We start from the raw sequence: 15,674 nt of genomic DNA on the forward strand, positions 1-15,674 counted from the left end.
GTTAAGGCACGTTGTTTAAAAAAAGTTCCTGTCGCTGGTCTGCGACAGGAACTTCATTCTTGTCTGTGTAATCTTTTCGAGATAATTGTTGATTTTGTCATAATCACTTAATATTACAATCTTTATTTCTTGTGCATTATAATACAAATAATACATAATTGTTAAGAATATAAGTTATTCATTTTAATGTTCCCCTCTCATCATCCGTTTTTCTATTAAAGTTTCGTTGTTTTTCACGTCTTGAATATTTAGAAGACTATTGATTATTTTGAAAAACGGATTCGACTCAGTCTCCAGTGCAGAACATTGGTCTCCAGATCTGAAATAAAAACTCTGTCAGCTTTGAACATTAGGATATTTCTCAACCTGAACAATCCCACACAACATCCTCTCCAAAGAATATGGAATTCAGAGTTGTTGATAAGGAAGTTAGTACCATCTGGGCATGCTGAGAAATTGCAAGGTCGTTTTTCCTCTTTTCTTAAAAAAACCTGATATACTTCAATCCAAACTGATTCTCACTTACCGACAAGCCTGCTTTTTGCATTCTCTCTTTCTTAATCTGTGTCCACAACCACCACATTGTTGAGAGCATTCCCCATGCCATTCTGCCCATGAACCACAGCCGCATTCTAAAAAACGATTTTTGCAAATTTTAGAATGGAAATAACCTTACCTAAGACACTGTTAATAATATCAGGAGCTTGGGTAGATGGTAACACTCCAGCTAAAGGATTGACTGGTGGAAGTCTGTAGAACCATTGTTAGATGTCCTAATATTTAAAATAACTTACATGGTGGATAACTTTGGGAAGAACGTTGCAACCGTGCTAGCAGTTGTGATTTCAGTTTCTCCAGTCAAAAATGTCGGTTGCGTTGGGGAAGTGGTCGTTGTGGACTCCGTGGTAAATGTTGTCGTTGTTTCCGTTGTAGTTGTTGTAGGTGTTGGGGTAGTTGTTGGCACAGGAGTTAGAGGTTTTCTTGTGAAGAAGTGTTTCTTAGAGACTCTTCTGGGAAGGGTGGTTGTTGTTGTTGGAGGGAGGGTTGTCGTAGTTTCTGGCTCCGGCTCCTCTGTTATTTCAGACAACGGAGCCGTAGTTGGTGGCATTGGAGTGATAACCTAATAAAATTAACATAGAGAATGAACAAAATTCAAAATCTCACCCCTTCAGGTTCTCCAAGATTGGACCAGAACTTAGCTTTGAAGCCAGCCCCTGTAGATCTGTATCCTCTCATTATAATAATCATCTCATTTTTGAATGAGATGAATCGGTTTTTGGGCAAGAGAGAACAACAGAATCTAGCTCCGGTGAGACGTTTGTCACTATGATATTTGACTTCTACATATGCTTTGTCACATGTGTCTTCACAAAGAAAATCAAAGTCGCCCTCAAACTCCATGAAAACTCGTCCTTCTGAAAACATTTGCAATTATACTAAGAGCTGTGCAACAATTACCGATTGGGGCAGCAATGATCCAATTACATTCTGTGTTGAGTGGAAATTTGTCAGGATAGTTTGGGCTTGTGATGTACTTTACTTCCTTTGTGGCCTAAAATTCAAAAATGGACAAGCAAAAAAATTGTAAAGAACAAACGAACAAAAATGACTCCTCCACATTGTCCGTTTGATGGATACACTTGCTCACAGAATTTTCCTGATAATCCTTCCGGGCAAGCACAAGTAGAGCAGTTGTTAGGATGTGGGTATCCGTTTCGCAGACAGGGCAAGTCTGGGCAATGTTCTGTGCAGTCATATGCCATATTGATCTGAATATTTAGTATTTCTTTGAAATTGCTTTTTTCAATCTCACTGCTTGATAGTCCAAAAAAGACGGGCCAGCTCTTTGACCAATTGTTGACTGTTGAATTCTTTCTAATGTTCTGATAGTTGGAGTATATGGATCAGATGCAAACCCATACGCACCATAATGCATCACACTTCCTGAAAACAAAAGTTCTTGGATTATTGTGAACGTACAAAACCGAACCTGTATCGTATGGGAGGTTGTATGTTTCCGCGTGGTTTTCTCCGACAGCTTGGAAGTTATTCCATCGAGATAATGGAATATTGTTGTAGTTTATAGCAATATGTCGTTCCTGAAAATTTCGAAGTTAATTTTGGAGACAAAAATACTCACCTGGTCGGGTCTAGCCTGTTCATGAAATATTCCCAGCGAGTGGCCTATTTCGTGACTGATAATCCCAATAACATCACATCCGGGAGTTGAAATTGAAATTCCCTGCAACGAAACATAGAACTTCTACCAATTTAATCCAGTTTCATAAACCCCAAAAAGTAAATAAGAAAATATAACTTACTTGAGTTCCTCCAACCCTCCCGACAAACGATGAGCAACCACCACCATCAAAGAATTCTAATCTGTCTACGTTTGGACCGCCCTCCTCAAATCTGATGCACGTATGTTGTTGCCATAGAAGCATGGCACTCCTAAAAAATGTTTGTTTTTTACAAGGGAGAGTTTTTTTCATTTACCGTATTTTCTGCCTGGTTTGAAATGGTATGCTTTCTGCATAATCAAAACTTATCGGTCCACCACGTGAATCCCATTTTTTGTATAGGGGGTTTCTTCCAATCTAAAATAACATAATGCTCACACGGATCAGTTGCCACGAATCCCGCATACCTTTCTTTTCTCTCGTTTGCCCTCCACAAACTGATCCTCAATTATTTTAACTTGTTGTTCTGACAAATCAACGTCGCCTTGAAAATACTCGTCAGCATTATTCACAGCCAATTCATCCTGTAGGCATATGAAAAAAACTGGTCTTAATGTGTGTCAAGGTGTGGTTGCATATGGAAAGGTGACGATTTTTTCGTTCGGATTAGATTACGGTTTTGAGATTTGAAAGCCGCAAACAAAAAAAGTTGAAAGCCGCAAACGATTATTTACAGAATTAACAGATGACATTAATTTTATCACTTAACAAGTTTTTGGTAATTTTTACAGAAATCAAGATATCTGAGCTCGCAGTAATGTTGGCGTTCTATTAGAATATTTGACGGTAATTCTGATTAGAAGTTTTTTATCCTAAAAATTGGTCTTGTTTTGATAAAACTTACATGATGTGTTCCTGCGTTTGGATTTCTCCGGATGTTGTCAAAAACGTCAACTGAGTCACTTTGAATTAATGCATTGTTTCTAAAATCGAAAATGAAATAATACAGTTCCAGTTTTTCTGAAGTTTGAAGTTAACTTACAAATCGCATCTCAAAAATCATCAGAACTCACCTTTCAGCTTCCGAGTTCAAAAGCTGCTTAACTCTCGCTAAATGTTTTTTGGATGCCTTCTGGACTCGCGTTGCCGAAACTAATGAAAAAAAAAGGCAACAAAAACAGGCGATAATAAGAACATGGCGACGGCTACGCATTGGAAAGAGAGAAAGCGCCAAGCGATGGCTTCTGCCGACCGGGGCCTCTCACAGACAGTAGTTGAGTGATTGGCTTTTCGTTTTTATTCCTCCCTCATCTCTTTCACATCTTCTCTCTATCTATTCTATCTATGCTGCTGCTTTTCTTATTCATTTTTTTTATCTTTTTTTTGTCTAACATGACTCACCCCTTTATTCTGAAGATGTCCTCCTTAGTTTAGCTGTAAATGTCTCAGGTTTTCTCTCGTCACTATTTCAGTGACACAGGTTTTTTCTCAAGGTTTTCTTTTGGTTTCACTTTGTAGTAACTAACTATTGTTCCTAATAGAGATGATTCAGAATGAAAGGTGTTTATCATTATGTTTTATTTATTTATTTATTTTATTTATTTATTTATTTCAAAGAAGGGGAGAAAACCACTAACACGTGAAATGTCTATGAAACTAGGAGATATAACAGGGACATACATTTGTAGTAATTGGGAGATGAAAGATAAACCGAGTTAGTAATTAGTTGAATTCAAGACAAGAAAATGTTTTAGATCACAGGATAATAGTCGATTTTTGAAAAAAGAGAAATTGAGAAGATATTTTTGTTGAGTTTTTGATAAGTGATTTGAGATAGTATTTGTGACGTCGCAATGATCCAGCATGATTAAATATTTCGAAAATTGGAACCTCCATGATAATTTCTTTGGAAACAATAATTTTATACGTGTAGACCAAATCATTATAGAGCCTGCGATACTCCAAGGAACTTAGCTGACATTCTTCCAATGCTTCAAAGTATGAAGTGTATGCCATCCTGAATTTTTTGAAAATTCTGAAAACAAATGACTTTTGCACCGATTCCAATTTTATAATATGATCCTTTAGGATTGGAGAAGTGACTATCGTTCCATATTCGAGTAAAGGGCGTGTGTAAATTGTATAGCATTTTATAAAAACACTCCACGATGCGTTTTTTAGAATGGAAAAGAACATGTTGATCCTCTGATGTGATTTCCGAATAATCAACGAATAATGATAATGGAAACTCAGGTTACTGGAAAAGTAGATCCCAAGATCACGGACATTTTCCACAGGGGGAATCAAAGCTTGATTTAATTTGGGATTCATAACATTGGAGTTGGCATATTTTCTTGTTGCATTGAATTTGATGTATTCGCACTTTTTAGGAGCCGCTTTCATTTTCCACTTCGAGCACCAATTCTCCAATTCAATTAAATCTGCATCAATCAATCTATCATTCGTATCATAAATTTTCAAGTCATCTGCAAACAGTAGATAGTCACTTTGAAATTTGTCCCCAATACAATTAATATATAACAAGAAGAGGGTAGGCCCAAGAACAGATCCCTGCGGGACTCCGGACAATACGCGCCTCTCCTTCGATAGTATATCATTGATTTTGACTTAAAATTTCCTGTCCGTGACAAATGAATGGAGCCAATTTCTTAGTTTGGGAGATATCCCAAAGGTTTCCAACTTATGAATCAATTTGTTTAGCGGCACTGTATCGAAGGCCCTCTGGAAATCAATATAGACGCTATGGGTATCTAACCCATTTAAAGAATTGAAAACAAGCTTGTTCTGGTAGGCGATCAGTTGGGAAATTGTACTTCTCTGATTAAGGAACCCGAATTGTTTTTCTGATAACAGATTATTTTCGGATAAGTATTGGACTAGATGTTTTCGTATCAACTTCTCCATAATCTTGCATATATTGGATGTTAAAGAGATTGGTCTATAATTTAAAGGATCGGAGCGGGAGCCTTTCTTATGGAGCGGCATAACAATCGCCTCCTTCCAAGATTTTGGTATTCTTCCAACTCGATAACTTTCTGTGAATATAATGCATAGTGGAATCGCAAGAGGAGTACACGCTCTTTTCAAAAATATTGACGGGATACTATCCGGAGAAGTATTATTTCGGCCTTTCAGTTTATATAGTAATAACTCGATATTCTCCGGCGTGAATATGACATCTGAGCTGAACTTAGAAATTAGATTCCCTGTAGCAGGAAGGATATCTTTGTCAATGTTGAAAAATTCACTGAAGCAATCTCCAAATATTTCGGCTTTTCCTTCATCACTCATGATAATATTCTCATTAGATTTATATCGAATTGCCGGTATATCACTGTTTCCTTTAAATTTCGATTTCATGAATCCGAAAAAATTTTTTGATCCAGAATTCAGACGTTTATAGATTCTTTCTTCTTCAGATTTTACGAGTGACCTTTTGAATAGTGCTGAAACATGTTTATACTCGTCCGAGTTACCTGCTTTCTTCCAAATCAATAATTTCTTCTTTAGTAATTGTTTGGTTTCTTTGGAATAAATTATATTATGAATTCGATGAGTTTCTGTTGGTACAAAAGATTCAATAAGCTCCAGAATAATTCCTCTCAAATCATCAAACATTTCATCAATTGACATTGTTGAAAATCGTAAATCCCAGTCGATATTTGATAGAATATAATTCATCGATCTAAAATCTCCTTTTTTGAAATTTTTCGTTGATTTGAGGGGTGAAATAGAATTAAGCAATATAAAGGTATCAATCTCAATCCTGCAATGGTCACTGAATTTCTCACCAACAATGACATCACGAATAATGTCCATGGAATTAGTGAACACCAGATCCAATATATTTGGTTGTTCGAGTCTTGTTGGATTTTGTACAAATTGCGTCAGGCCATTATAAAGCGAAAAGTCCAACAGTGACTGGCATTGAGAATCAGATGCTGTATATGAATTCCAATCAACATGGGCACAATTGAAATCTCCAGTGATAATAGATGGATTTTCAGTTGTATGTTAAGTGATTCTCGAAGGTCCTTAAAAAAGTGGTTGTGATTAGGATTGTAGCTTACAATTAATCTTGTAGTTTTGCCATGTATTTTGATATCCACAGATAGAATTTCAACGGATTCAAGATGTGTCGGAAGTGATACTACCGTATAATTGATAGGCTTCTTGATTAGTATGGCTAGACCTCCGCCATGTCTGTTTCGATCTTTCCGGATTACAGCATATTTTTCATCAAGAGATAGCAGGGAGTCAGGATAGTTTGAATCAATTTTAGTTTCCACTAAACAGAGAATATCGATGTTGGAATTAGAAGACCATAGATCGAGTTGGAGGACTTTGTTCTTAATTGAGCAGCTATTGGTGTAACCAATTTTTAGAAATTTTCTGGGATCGAGTGTTTTTTGGCCCATGGCCACGGCTCCTGATTTTCTCTGTAGACAACTTTGACGACTTCCAGATTGCGAACCGTATAAATGGTTTGACCTGCCTCGTTGTTCTTTTGGATCACCGTTTTCCAGGATTGTCGATATTTCTCGAGTTCTGGTTTGGAAAGGTCTGGGCGGGGAGACGCATTCAAGCACCCCTGTATTGAAGCTTTGATTGAGTTGAATTTGGTGAGGACAGTTCTTGCTTCCTCCTTGGACTTGAATGCCAGGCGCACAATGGGCGGCCCTTTGGCCGGATGAGGTATGCGAAAAACCGATGGCGTCGAAGTACCGCAGTCCTTGGCAATTTTGGAAACGAATTCAGCTTTCTCAATAGCTTCTTCCGAAAGGTCGATATTTTTGATGATCACATTCGATTTCCGTGCATCTTCAGAGTTAGCCAATGAGGCAGCTCGCATGAAAGTGATTTGGGATTCTGGAGCAGAGATGGTTGAGGCGACAGCTGAAGCAAAAGTTTTAATTAATGTAGTAGGAGTTTTGGTGATTCTTTAGGTTGAGATGATAACAATTTGAGATTCTCCTCCAAGCCATCAACTTTTTCCGTAAGATTCGACAAATTGGCATTTAGAATACAGTTTTGGTTTTTCAACATTGTGTTTTGAGATTGAAGCTTGAGAATCGTTTCAGCCAGCGACTTAAACATCATTGCAATATCATTCACAGTGAATTCTTCTTTCGATTTGAAATCATTTGACAGCAGATCATATAATGGGTTAGACATATCATCCACAGATTCAATTATATCATTTACAGCTTCCTTACTGGAATATTCAGACAATTTGGATTTCTTACCGCCATTTTCATCTTTCAAGGCCGAGAGAGCTTTTCTCTTATTTCGAGGTTTATGTTTAATAATAGTTACAACCATAGCGGCCAAAAAAAAAAAAAAAAAAAATCGATATCAGAGGAATAGAAGGGGTCACCGCACGCTACAGAGACGCGGGAGGGAATGTTCGTATACATTTCGAGGTCAATTTGAAGTTAATAATGTATATGTTTTCTGGAAATTATACAAAAGTAAAAACGTTTACTGTGACTCTTATTGTTTTCACATATTCAGCTCTTCAAGGAGTACTTCTCGTTAAAAAACTCATAATAACGTCTATTGTTTCGTTCATCCGAAGACAGCTGCAACCAGACGACGACAACACCATTCCATTATTACCCACTTCAGGATATTATGTGTGTACTTGGATGAGTCTGTTCCAACTCGTACAATAGGGTCATGCTCATTCCTTATTGAACACCTACTTCCCGATTGTTGCTTACATGTCGCGTGAAAAAGCTAACGCCAGAGAAAGATGCCGACAGAAATCGTGAGTTTTTGAAAGTTTTTCGAAACTAGTTATCAGATCTGAATATTGAGAGCTTACGGTTGATATGTTCCCATTTAAAAATTAATGAAATTCAAAAAAACTCGAAAACTATAGTATAACAGACTAATGAGAGATTATTCATTTAGAATTGGAAACGCATTCAACGTTTTGCGCAACCATCTTCCAAAACAATTAAGAGATCGTAAACCTTCAAAAGCTGAGACTTTGAAATCGGCGACGCAATATATTTTGCATTTGTTGCAAATACTCGACGCGGAATTGAACGGTGAATCAGGAAATATAATAAGTGGGTCTAGTTAAGCTCCAATTACACGAATCTTATCTTCACTTTCAGAACAACATGTTGCTAACAGCTTCACTGTTTCAACCAATAACGTTGGATATCAAAAAGGTGTTTGGAATCCCCCAGAATGTATGCACGCTTGTGACTCTCATCAACCTATGAACCGAATATTATAATTATTGAAAATTTGTGAAATTATTGGTCATGCATTGTTTGTTTCTAGTCCGCGTTCTGGACACCTGAAAGAATAAAACAGTAAAAGTACCTTCTTTTTTACAAGGTCTCAAAGGCATTTTTTGAAAAATCAAAAATTACATATTGTCGTTTGTTTTAGAGAGGGTACGATTTGCTTCTGGCCAACAAGCTCACACATGAGGGATTTTAGGAAATTTGAGGTTGCGAAAAATGTTTGAATTTTCAATTTCAATTAATTAACTCGCGACTTAGTGCGCTTAGGGTGAAAAAAGTACGAGAAACACAATGATAATAAAATGCTAGCTGAGAAATTTTTAGTTTTTGAAATATCCAGATCTCAATTTGAAAAAAACCCTAAATTCTCGAAAATCCCTCATATGTGAACACGTTACAAAAATAGTTCCAATTTTCTTTTTGCATAAATCATGTTTCTTGAGATGTTTTCCTTGAGGATGTTCATTGTTTTTTATTCTCATGGGCTAGGTCAACATTTTTAGAGGCGAATGTTTTAATAAGATGCTTTTGTTCAGCTGAATGAGATACAAATCAGCTAAATCAGATTCTTAATTTTGGTGATTTTCCATCAGATTAAAATCAATCGCGTGGTAGCCAACTTTCAGAACTTATTTTAAAAATTCTCTAATGGTTTTTTATCTGAAGATTTTCAATTCATATTTTATTATTGAAAATCATCATATTTCTTAGTTCACGTTTCTTAAATCGTTCCTTTCATTGTTTTTATACCATAAAATTGAGAGTTTCATCAGCTTCATAATTCAATAGAAACTTCCAACAACAAAAATGCTTTTTTGCCACATACAAACCGTTCTTTTTCCTGAATGCAAATATGAATACAAAAAAGACACGCACACAGTATCTTTTCATTGCTCCCATGTTTGATCGAAATGTACTCTATTTCTCTTTTTTTTACTTTCAAGTCTTCATTTGGCATTTCTTTATGCTAGTTGAGAGGTCGAAGAGGTAGTTTTTTTGATTCTTTTACATTTTTTTCATAAATACTCCGATCTCCTCTGATAGCACAATCCATGCTGGCTTTGACCTAGTTTCATAATTAGGGAAGTTTATTTCTCCAGTATTTGAAATATCTTATTTAAACTGTTCCCACAAAGGTTTTTTGGTGCTCAGTCTCTATTTCATCAGAATATCAAGTGCCAATGATTGTTTATGAATATTGAACTGCAATCGCGACTGTCAGAAAATTGTCATTGCTTTCTTTTTGTTTATATGAGTACTTCTCTGTTTTCTGACGAATTTCGATTTCAAAATTTCAGAATCTCGTCTCTCGGGCTTTTCTCACACAAAATTTTCATTTCATTCTTTTTTTCAGTTTTTCCTCAAATTTTCACAGTGCCGCTCTCGTGATGTATTCGATCGAATTTGTGAATCTCTGTCCAACACCAGAAAAAGATACGGGGAATCATAAAAATGGTTTCTTCCCCTTTTCTCCCGCTTCGCATTTCTTTTTTTTTTCACCACAACTCTCTGCGAGTTTCGCCGAAAACTGCTCCAAAGTATGCAATTGGAATTCGACAATTGGCTGAGCAGTATGGTACAATTGAAAAAAATGAAATACGGAGACTGTTTGTTAGAGGAGGACGAAGAGGTTAGTTGGCCAGAGTTTTAAAAGTTCTATATGACTTTCAGACCAAGGACACCTTCCGCATAATGTGGTACCTGGAAGACAAAAAAAGAGTTATCTCAAAAAGTAAATCAAAAATTTTGTCAAAAATGTACATATCAAAAAAAGAATCCAGGGATAATTTACACAGTTTTCTGTGAGCTCTCTCCCTTCGTCTTGTGAGTAATACGTTATGTTAGTTGGCTAGAGTTGGTTAGATTACGATTTGTTTTCGTGCTAACGTTTTTCTTATCAGATTTTTTTGATTCACGATGTTTTCTACCTTCTACAAATGATCAAAATTGCATTTCGGCCTATGTTTATCTATATTTTCAGATCATTCAATGTGGGACATGTACAATCTCATGGCCATCGAACACGTTCAGGAGCTGGGCCTTCATATAAAAAGTGAAATTTCAAAGTTGCTCAAAATCTTATCTAGATGATTTTTTTCAGCTCTCTCGTGCATTGCTCGCAAAGTGGTCATTGTTCGCGCTCGTATTTTTCAATGTCTTTGTATGGATGAGTACTGCACAAGAGACTATCAAATCTACGATCATCTAAATAACTAGTCCGCAGATATCACATTAGATATTCTCCTCCTTCATCGTTACAAAGATAGACTGTTGTTCCGTCAATGCGAGACACACGTTCTTATCTGGATTGCTTCCAAGATGGACAACCCTCCTAAAATTTGTTGAAATTTTAATGTTTATTGTTGAGTGATAAATTTTGAACTTTTGAGATATTTTCGATGCTTTCTAGATTTTTTGATTTTGAAGGGTTCCGTGATCCTGAATATGTTTTATTTGTATTTTTTTTATGTCTAAGTAATCCTTAAATGTTTCAGTTTAGAGTAAAATGGAGTTTGTTCTGGGATTGGCTAACCATGTGAAATCCAGTGGATTAGAAACAAGTCAAGAACTTAATGGTGATCATGGTAAGTATGAACAATCATTCTTTGACTTCTGAACGGAGAGATTGTGCATGGCTCTATTAGGTTCAAAGATTCGGCAGTGGGGAGCAAAAGTTTTTTTTTATTTATTGTTCTTCGGCTCTTTTGGCTACTATGCTAGATCTTGGGAAAAATTCAAACTAAGTCATAAATTTGAATCATTCTACTTGCATACAACGCATTTCATCATTCACAATAATATGCAAGATTTCCTCAGCTTTCACAACACTAGGAAATGCCTGTCCTTATCCGCATTCTGTTAATGTTATGAAGCACATACTCGTTATTGTTTTCTTTTCCTTCTCCAACAAAGAGCCCTAGTTTTATATAATAAACAGTATGGAGAAGCTTGCTCTTACTTATACATATTTCCTCTGCGGATCTTTTTCTTTACGCCAGTACCTGCCAACACCTTTTCTCTCTAACGCCCATTCCTCTTCTGCACTGCGCACACAGCAGTTTTTTCTTGGCAATGTGCCAAGTGTTCCCGTCTGACCACGCCACTCTCCTACCCCTTCGGAGTCCCGTACTCTGCGCGTCTTACGGCAGCCTATACTATTTCTTTGCTTCCTCATCCATCCGATTCAATGCGTGGGGTCGGACTTCCCCCCTTCCTCGACGATCCACCATCCATCGGCACTTTTCTATTCTACTCACACATGCATAGGCCGTTGCTTTTGTCCTTTCTCTCACCCTTTCAATTGTCGTTTCCCTCTCACCGTCTGATACCACTCATTTCTTCGTAATGTCTCTTTCCCACTGGCAATGACGACACGTCGCACCCGAACTGTCCTTTTTATACAACAGCAATATCTTGCACATACAAACAGAGAGACATTGAATAATTCTTTTCATTCTTCCCATTGTTTTTTCTCGAAGATTTGGAAAGTATTGGTGAACTACATATTTTTTATTTTTTATTCATAAAATTTTCAGCAATGATTGTGTCCGCTGATCAGTTGCTCCAGCCGGATGTGAAGGGCAAAGAAGTTTTCGACCAACCGGATAACGATGAGAATATGTGAGTCGTAGTATTTTAGTCGAATTTAATTCTAAAACTGATATTTAGGCTGCCAGAACAGATGAATGTCGACCATTTCTTGTTCCTGAAGCACATTGGAAATGGAGCTTATGGAGAGGTAATCTTTAAGAGATATATCGAACTAATATAGAACCATTCATATTTTTTAGGTTGCTGCCGTTGAGAAAAAAACTGGAAAGGACAAGGGGACCATCTACGCGATGAAGGCTATGGAAAAAAAGAAGATGATGAAACACAAGGAAATGGTTGATGTGAGTTTTTTTTTTCAAATATTCAGATATAATTCAAGATTCGGCTCCGAGCCGTTCCGCCACCAGACGTTTCGACACCGGGGCATTTCGCCACCGAAGTCGTCTTAGAGATAGAAAATCTAATGGTAAAACGGTTCGGAGCATGAGATCAGCCAGAATTGATTCCATATATCGTTTAATCATTTCTGGCAGTCTGTCTAATAGCTTAAGTAAGGCAAAAACAGTTATTTGAATTTGATAAGAAAATCATGAGCATCCAATATTAGTATAAAATATATTGACCGTAACCCCCAACCTCGAGGTCTGAATAATTGAAAATAAGAACAACGGTATGCAATTCTCAAAAAGTGAGATCTGAATTCTCGTTTGCGTGCAAGTATTTTGAATTTTTTGCAGCACGAGTGGAGAATCCTCACGACAATCGACAGCCCGTTCTTCATGACCATGAAATACGCATTTCAGTCAGCTCGCCATATACTCTTTGTGATGCCATTAGCTGGAGGTGGTGACTTGCTGACAAACATCGAGATGATCAAAGGAGACAAACCAGATGATGACAAAAACAAAGAGTTGTTGAAAGACGATCAAGCGTTTTTCTATCTCTGCGAACTTGTTGAAGCGGTTGGATATCTTCACAAAAAGCGTAAGTATTGTATTTTAAAAGTGCATTGATTAAGTTTCAGAGATTGTTCACCGTGACATCAAGCTCGAGAATCTGCTTGTTGCCAACGATGGACACTTGCTCGTTACCGATTACGGACTCTCGGCTACCGGTTGCGACTCAGATACTTCTGTGGAGGGAACCGTGGGCACTCGTCGTAAGTCAGCCTTGAATATATCCTAAATATTTAGATTTCTCCAACAGATGTGATGGCTCCGGAAATCTTTCAAAAGCAGTGCTATGGACCAGCTTCCGACTGGTGGTCAGTCGGTATCACACTTTGCGACATGCGCAGTGAGAGATCAGTTTTCAACCCCAAGAATAGCAGCGAGATCGAGTACTCCAAATCTACATGCACGGTAATAAATCAAGCGATGATGAGTTGAACAATTTCTTTTTTAGAAGCGTGCCAGAATTCCAGTGGAGCTAAACCAAGGGGAGAGAGAGTTCGTCAAGAAACTTCTCGTTGCAGACCCAGTCGCTCGTATTGGTTATGGAACGAACGGTACTGATGATATCAAGAAGCAGTTTCTGTTCCGAAACGTCAACTGGGAAGATGTGCTGGCCAAGAAGGTTGGTTGATTAGAATTATTTTATACGATGATGGAATGAAACCGAGAATTTTTACCCTAATTTCGAGTATGATAGCAGGCTTGATTGTTTTCTTCCTAGTAGCTTTCAGTTAGACCCTTGAAAATTATCTTGAAAATTAGATTACCTTGAAAATTATCATCTTATTCTGAGCGTTGATTCTTGGCAGCTGAATGTGAGCAGCACCAATTTTTTTTTCCATAAGTTCAACCTCTCGAGGGTTTTTATAGGTAATTTTATAACAAGTTTTTATATGTCAGTATTGAATATTCATCATTCTACTTATCCGTGTTTTTTAGCTGATTCCGCCATTTGTGCCAAATGCTGAGCAAATCCGCACATTCGAGTGTTTGCCGTGTCCAACCAACTCCAATTGGCCAACGTTCATGTAAGGTTCAAAGTTCAAGGATATCTCATTCTTTTTAGTTGAACTTATTATACTGGAATATAAATTGAATCGGTAGACGAGAAACGGCACTTGTCGGTTATGACTATCAGAGTTTCTCTTTCACAACTGCAATGTTTTAATATCAGTATACCGTAAAACCTGTATTAGTAGGGCCTCTCTAATAATAGGGCCCTCCGGAGGAACCTTGGAAAAATCATACTTGCGGCAGGCCGGGCCGGATTTTCAAAAAGTTGGTCAAGGTCCGTCCCGGATTGCCCTGTGCGGGAGACCCGGAAGGCCCGGCGCGAGAGATCCGGAAGGCCCGGACAGTTGACGCCAGTTTCGAAATTTAGGAAAAATAGTTTTTTTTGAAAAACGTAATGTATAGCATTTGATCTAAAGCGGAATTGGGAGCATTGAATTAAAAAAAAATAAAATGCTTAAAGGTGGAGGGACATGAAAAAAATGGCTCTAGTATGAAATTCCGGTTCTTAAAGGTGGGGGGACATGAAAAAAATAATGTTCTCGAAATTCCGTTCAAAGATGCCTCTCGAGGAGTTGAACTTGTGAGGGCGATGATTGAGGGTGCGGCGCCGCTACCGACTGAGCCATGCGGGCAAAGAGAAAGCGCACGCCCGATTGCATACATAAAGGCGAGGACGACAGCTGTACGCAGAGTGACATTAAGCGTTGTACACCGTGACGGTAGAATGCATACTCTAGCTACAAAAAACTACGAAAAATCTCCTGTCCCCCCACCTTTAAAAAAATTCTGGTCCTTAGAAAAAATTCTTGTCCTTAGAAAAAATACTGGTCCTTAAGAAAAATTCTGGTCCTTAAAAAAAATTCTGGTCCTTAAAAAATTCTGGTCCTTAAATAAAAATTCTGGTCCTTAGAAAAAAATTCTGTTCCTTAAAATGTGTTAATGCACATGTATATTTTTCATCTGAAAATTTCGTAAAATCCATGAATTTTGTTGTTTTAGTTTATGTTTAAGAAGTTTTCATGGTAGACATTAAAATTTTGTTATTAGAAAGATAGTAAATGTTGCAAGTATCAAAGTAAAGTGCACCCATGGTCCATTTTCTAAAGGAACATCAGAAAAATTGAAAATATACATATTTCGAGTTCCACCAAATTTGAAAAATGCTAGTTGGTAATAAATAAACACTAAGAGGACCATTTCTACCAGATTCCGCAGGTCGATTAACGTTCTAAGTATTAAATGTGTGTATTTTGATCCTCCTTTACAGATATAAAATTTTTCATTGGACACGGTCTCCCACAGATTTGTTTCGAACTGCAAATTTATTTTTGATCTACAGATAAAAAACTTGGCGCGATCACAATTGCAGGTCTAAAGCCACATTTTCAGCATTTTTTATCTGGTTTTGTGGAGATTCAAGATGTTTCAAATGATTCTTAAAAAGTTAACTAGTGGTTATAGAATCCTGTATAGTCCTTTTCCGGAAGAGAATATTCCAAAAATGACCAGTTTCCATGTTTCCTTACAGAAAAAATGGAACTCCTCGTTCAGTTTTTGACATTTTTAGGAGTTCTAGGGCTCAAAACAACCGCAATCATTAATTCTTCATTTTGTATGGATGAATTTTTAATTCGTCTGATAAAACTTTTTTTATTATCGAAAAACACCGCAAAAATGCGATTTTGTGCAAT

At 37.2% G+C, this 15,674-nt stretch overlaps 6 protein-coding genes across 6 annotated transcripts; 2 read left to right on the plus strand and 4 right to left on the minus strand.

The window, feature by feature from the left end:
• Positions 1 to 183: 183 nt before the first annotated feature.
• Positions 184 to 3,393, minus strand: Cbr-nas-38 (the record flags this gene model as incomplete). The annotated part of the gene is made up of 16 exons (XM_045238720.1): positions 184 to 319; positions 367 to 480; positions 527 to 632; positions 677 to 750; positions 795 to 1,120; positions 1,165 to 1,415; positions 1,459 to 1,552; positions 1,602 to 1,769; positions 1,814 to 1,944; positions 1,991 to 2,099; positions 2,141 to 2,242; positions 2,322 to 2,451; positions 2,497 to 2,597; positions 2,648 to 2,764; positions 3,085 to 3,163; positions 3,254 to 3,393. 16 exons carry the CDS (start codon positions 3,391 to 3,393, stop codon positions 184 to 186), a joined length of 2,178 nt encoding a protein of 725 aa, XP_045093692.1.
• Positions 3,394 to 3,935: 542 nt separating this feature from the next.
• CBG08148 lies at positions 3,936 to 4,196 on the minus strand (the record flags this gene model as incomplete). The annotated part of the gene is made up of 1 exon (XM_002643230.1): positions 3,936 to 4,196. One exon carries the CDS (start codon positions 4,194 to 4,196, stop codon positions 3,936 to 3,938), a length of 261 nt encoding a protein of 86 aa, XP_002643276.1.
• A 612-nt stretch (positions 4,197 to 4,808) lies between these two features.
• Positions 4,809 to 5,834, minus strand: CBG27393 (the record flags this gene model as incomplete). The annotated part of the gene is made up of 1 exon (XM_045238721.1): positions 4,809 to 5,834. The coding sequence occupies one exon, from the start codon at positions 5,832 to 5,834 to the stop codon at positions 4,809 to 4,811; it is 1,026 nt and encodes a 341-aa protein (XP_045098756.1).
• Positions 5,835 to 6,582: 748 nt separating this feature from the next.
• Positions 6,583 to 7,523, minus strand: CBG08149 (the record flags this gene model as incomplete). The annotated part of the gene is made up of 2 exons (XM_002643231.1): positions 6,583 to 7,097; positions 7,448 to 7,523. 2 exons carry the CDS (start codon positions 7,521 to 7,523, stop codon positions 6,583 to 6,585), a joined length of 591 nt encoding a protein of 196 aa, XP_002643277.1.
• A 574-nt stretch (positions 7,524 to 8,097) lies between these two features.
• CBG27394 lies at positions 8,098 to 8,451 on the plus strand (the record flags this gene model as incomplete). The annotated part of the gene is made up of 2 exons (XM_045238722.1): positions 8,098 to 8,278; positions 8,327 to 8,451. The coding sequence occupies 2 exons, from the start codon at positions 8,098 to 8,100 to the stop codon at positions 8,449 to 8,451; spliced, it is 306 nt and encodes a 101-aa protein (XP_045098757.1).
• A 2,519-nt stretch (positions 8,452 to 10,970) lies between these two features.
• On the plus strand, positions 10,971 to 15,358 carry CBG08151 (the record flags this gene model as incomplete). Its single annotated transcript, XM_045238723.1, has 10 exons — positions 10,971 to 11,049; positions 12,001 to 12,085; positions 12,134 to 12,203; positions 12,256 to 12,357; positions 12,754 to 13,000; positions 13,041 to 13,175; positions 13,223 to 13,377; positions 13,421 to 13,591; positions 13,909 to 13,997; positions 15,286 to 15,358. 10 exons carry the CDS (start codon positions 10,971 to 10,973, stop codon positions 15,356 to 15,358), a joined length of 1,206 nt encoding a protein of 401 aa, XP_045093693.1.
• Positions 15,359 to 15,674: the final 316 nt, after the last annotated feature.

The sequence above is a fragment of the Caenorhabditis briggsae genome, assembly GCF_000004555.2.
Source record: "Caenorhabditis briggsae complete genome, chrX, whole genome shotgun sequence".
Classification (NCBI taxonomy): Eukaryota; Metazoa; Nematoda; class Chromadorea; order Rhabditida; family Rhabditidae; genus Caenorhabditis; species Caenorhabditis briggsae.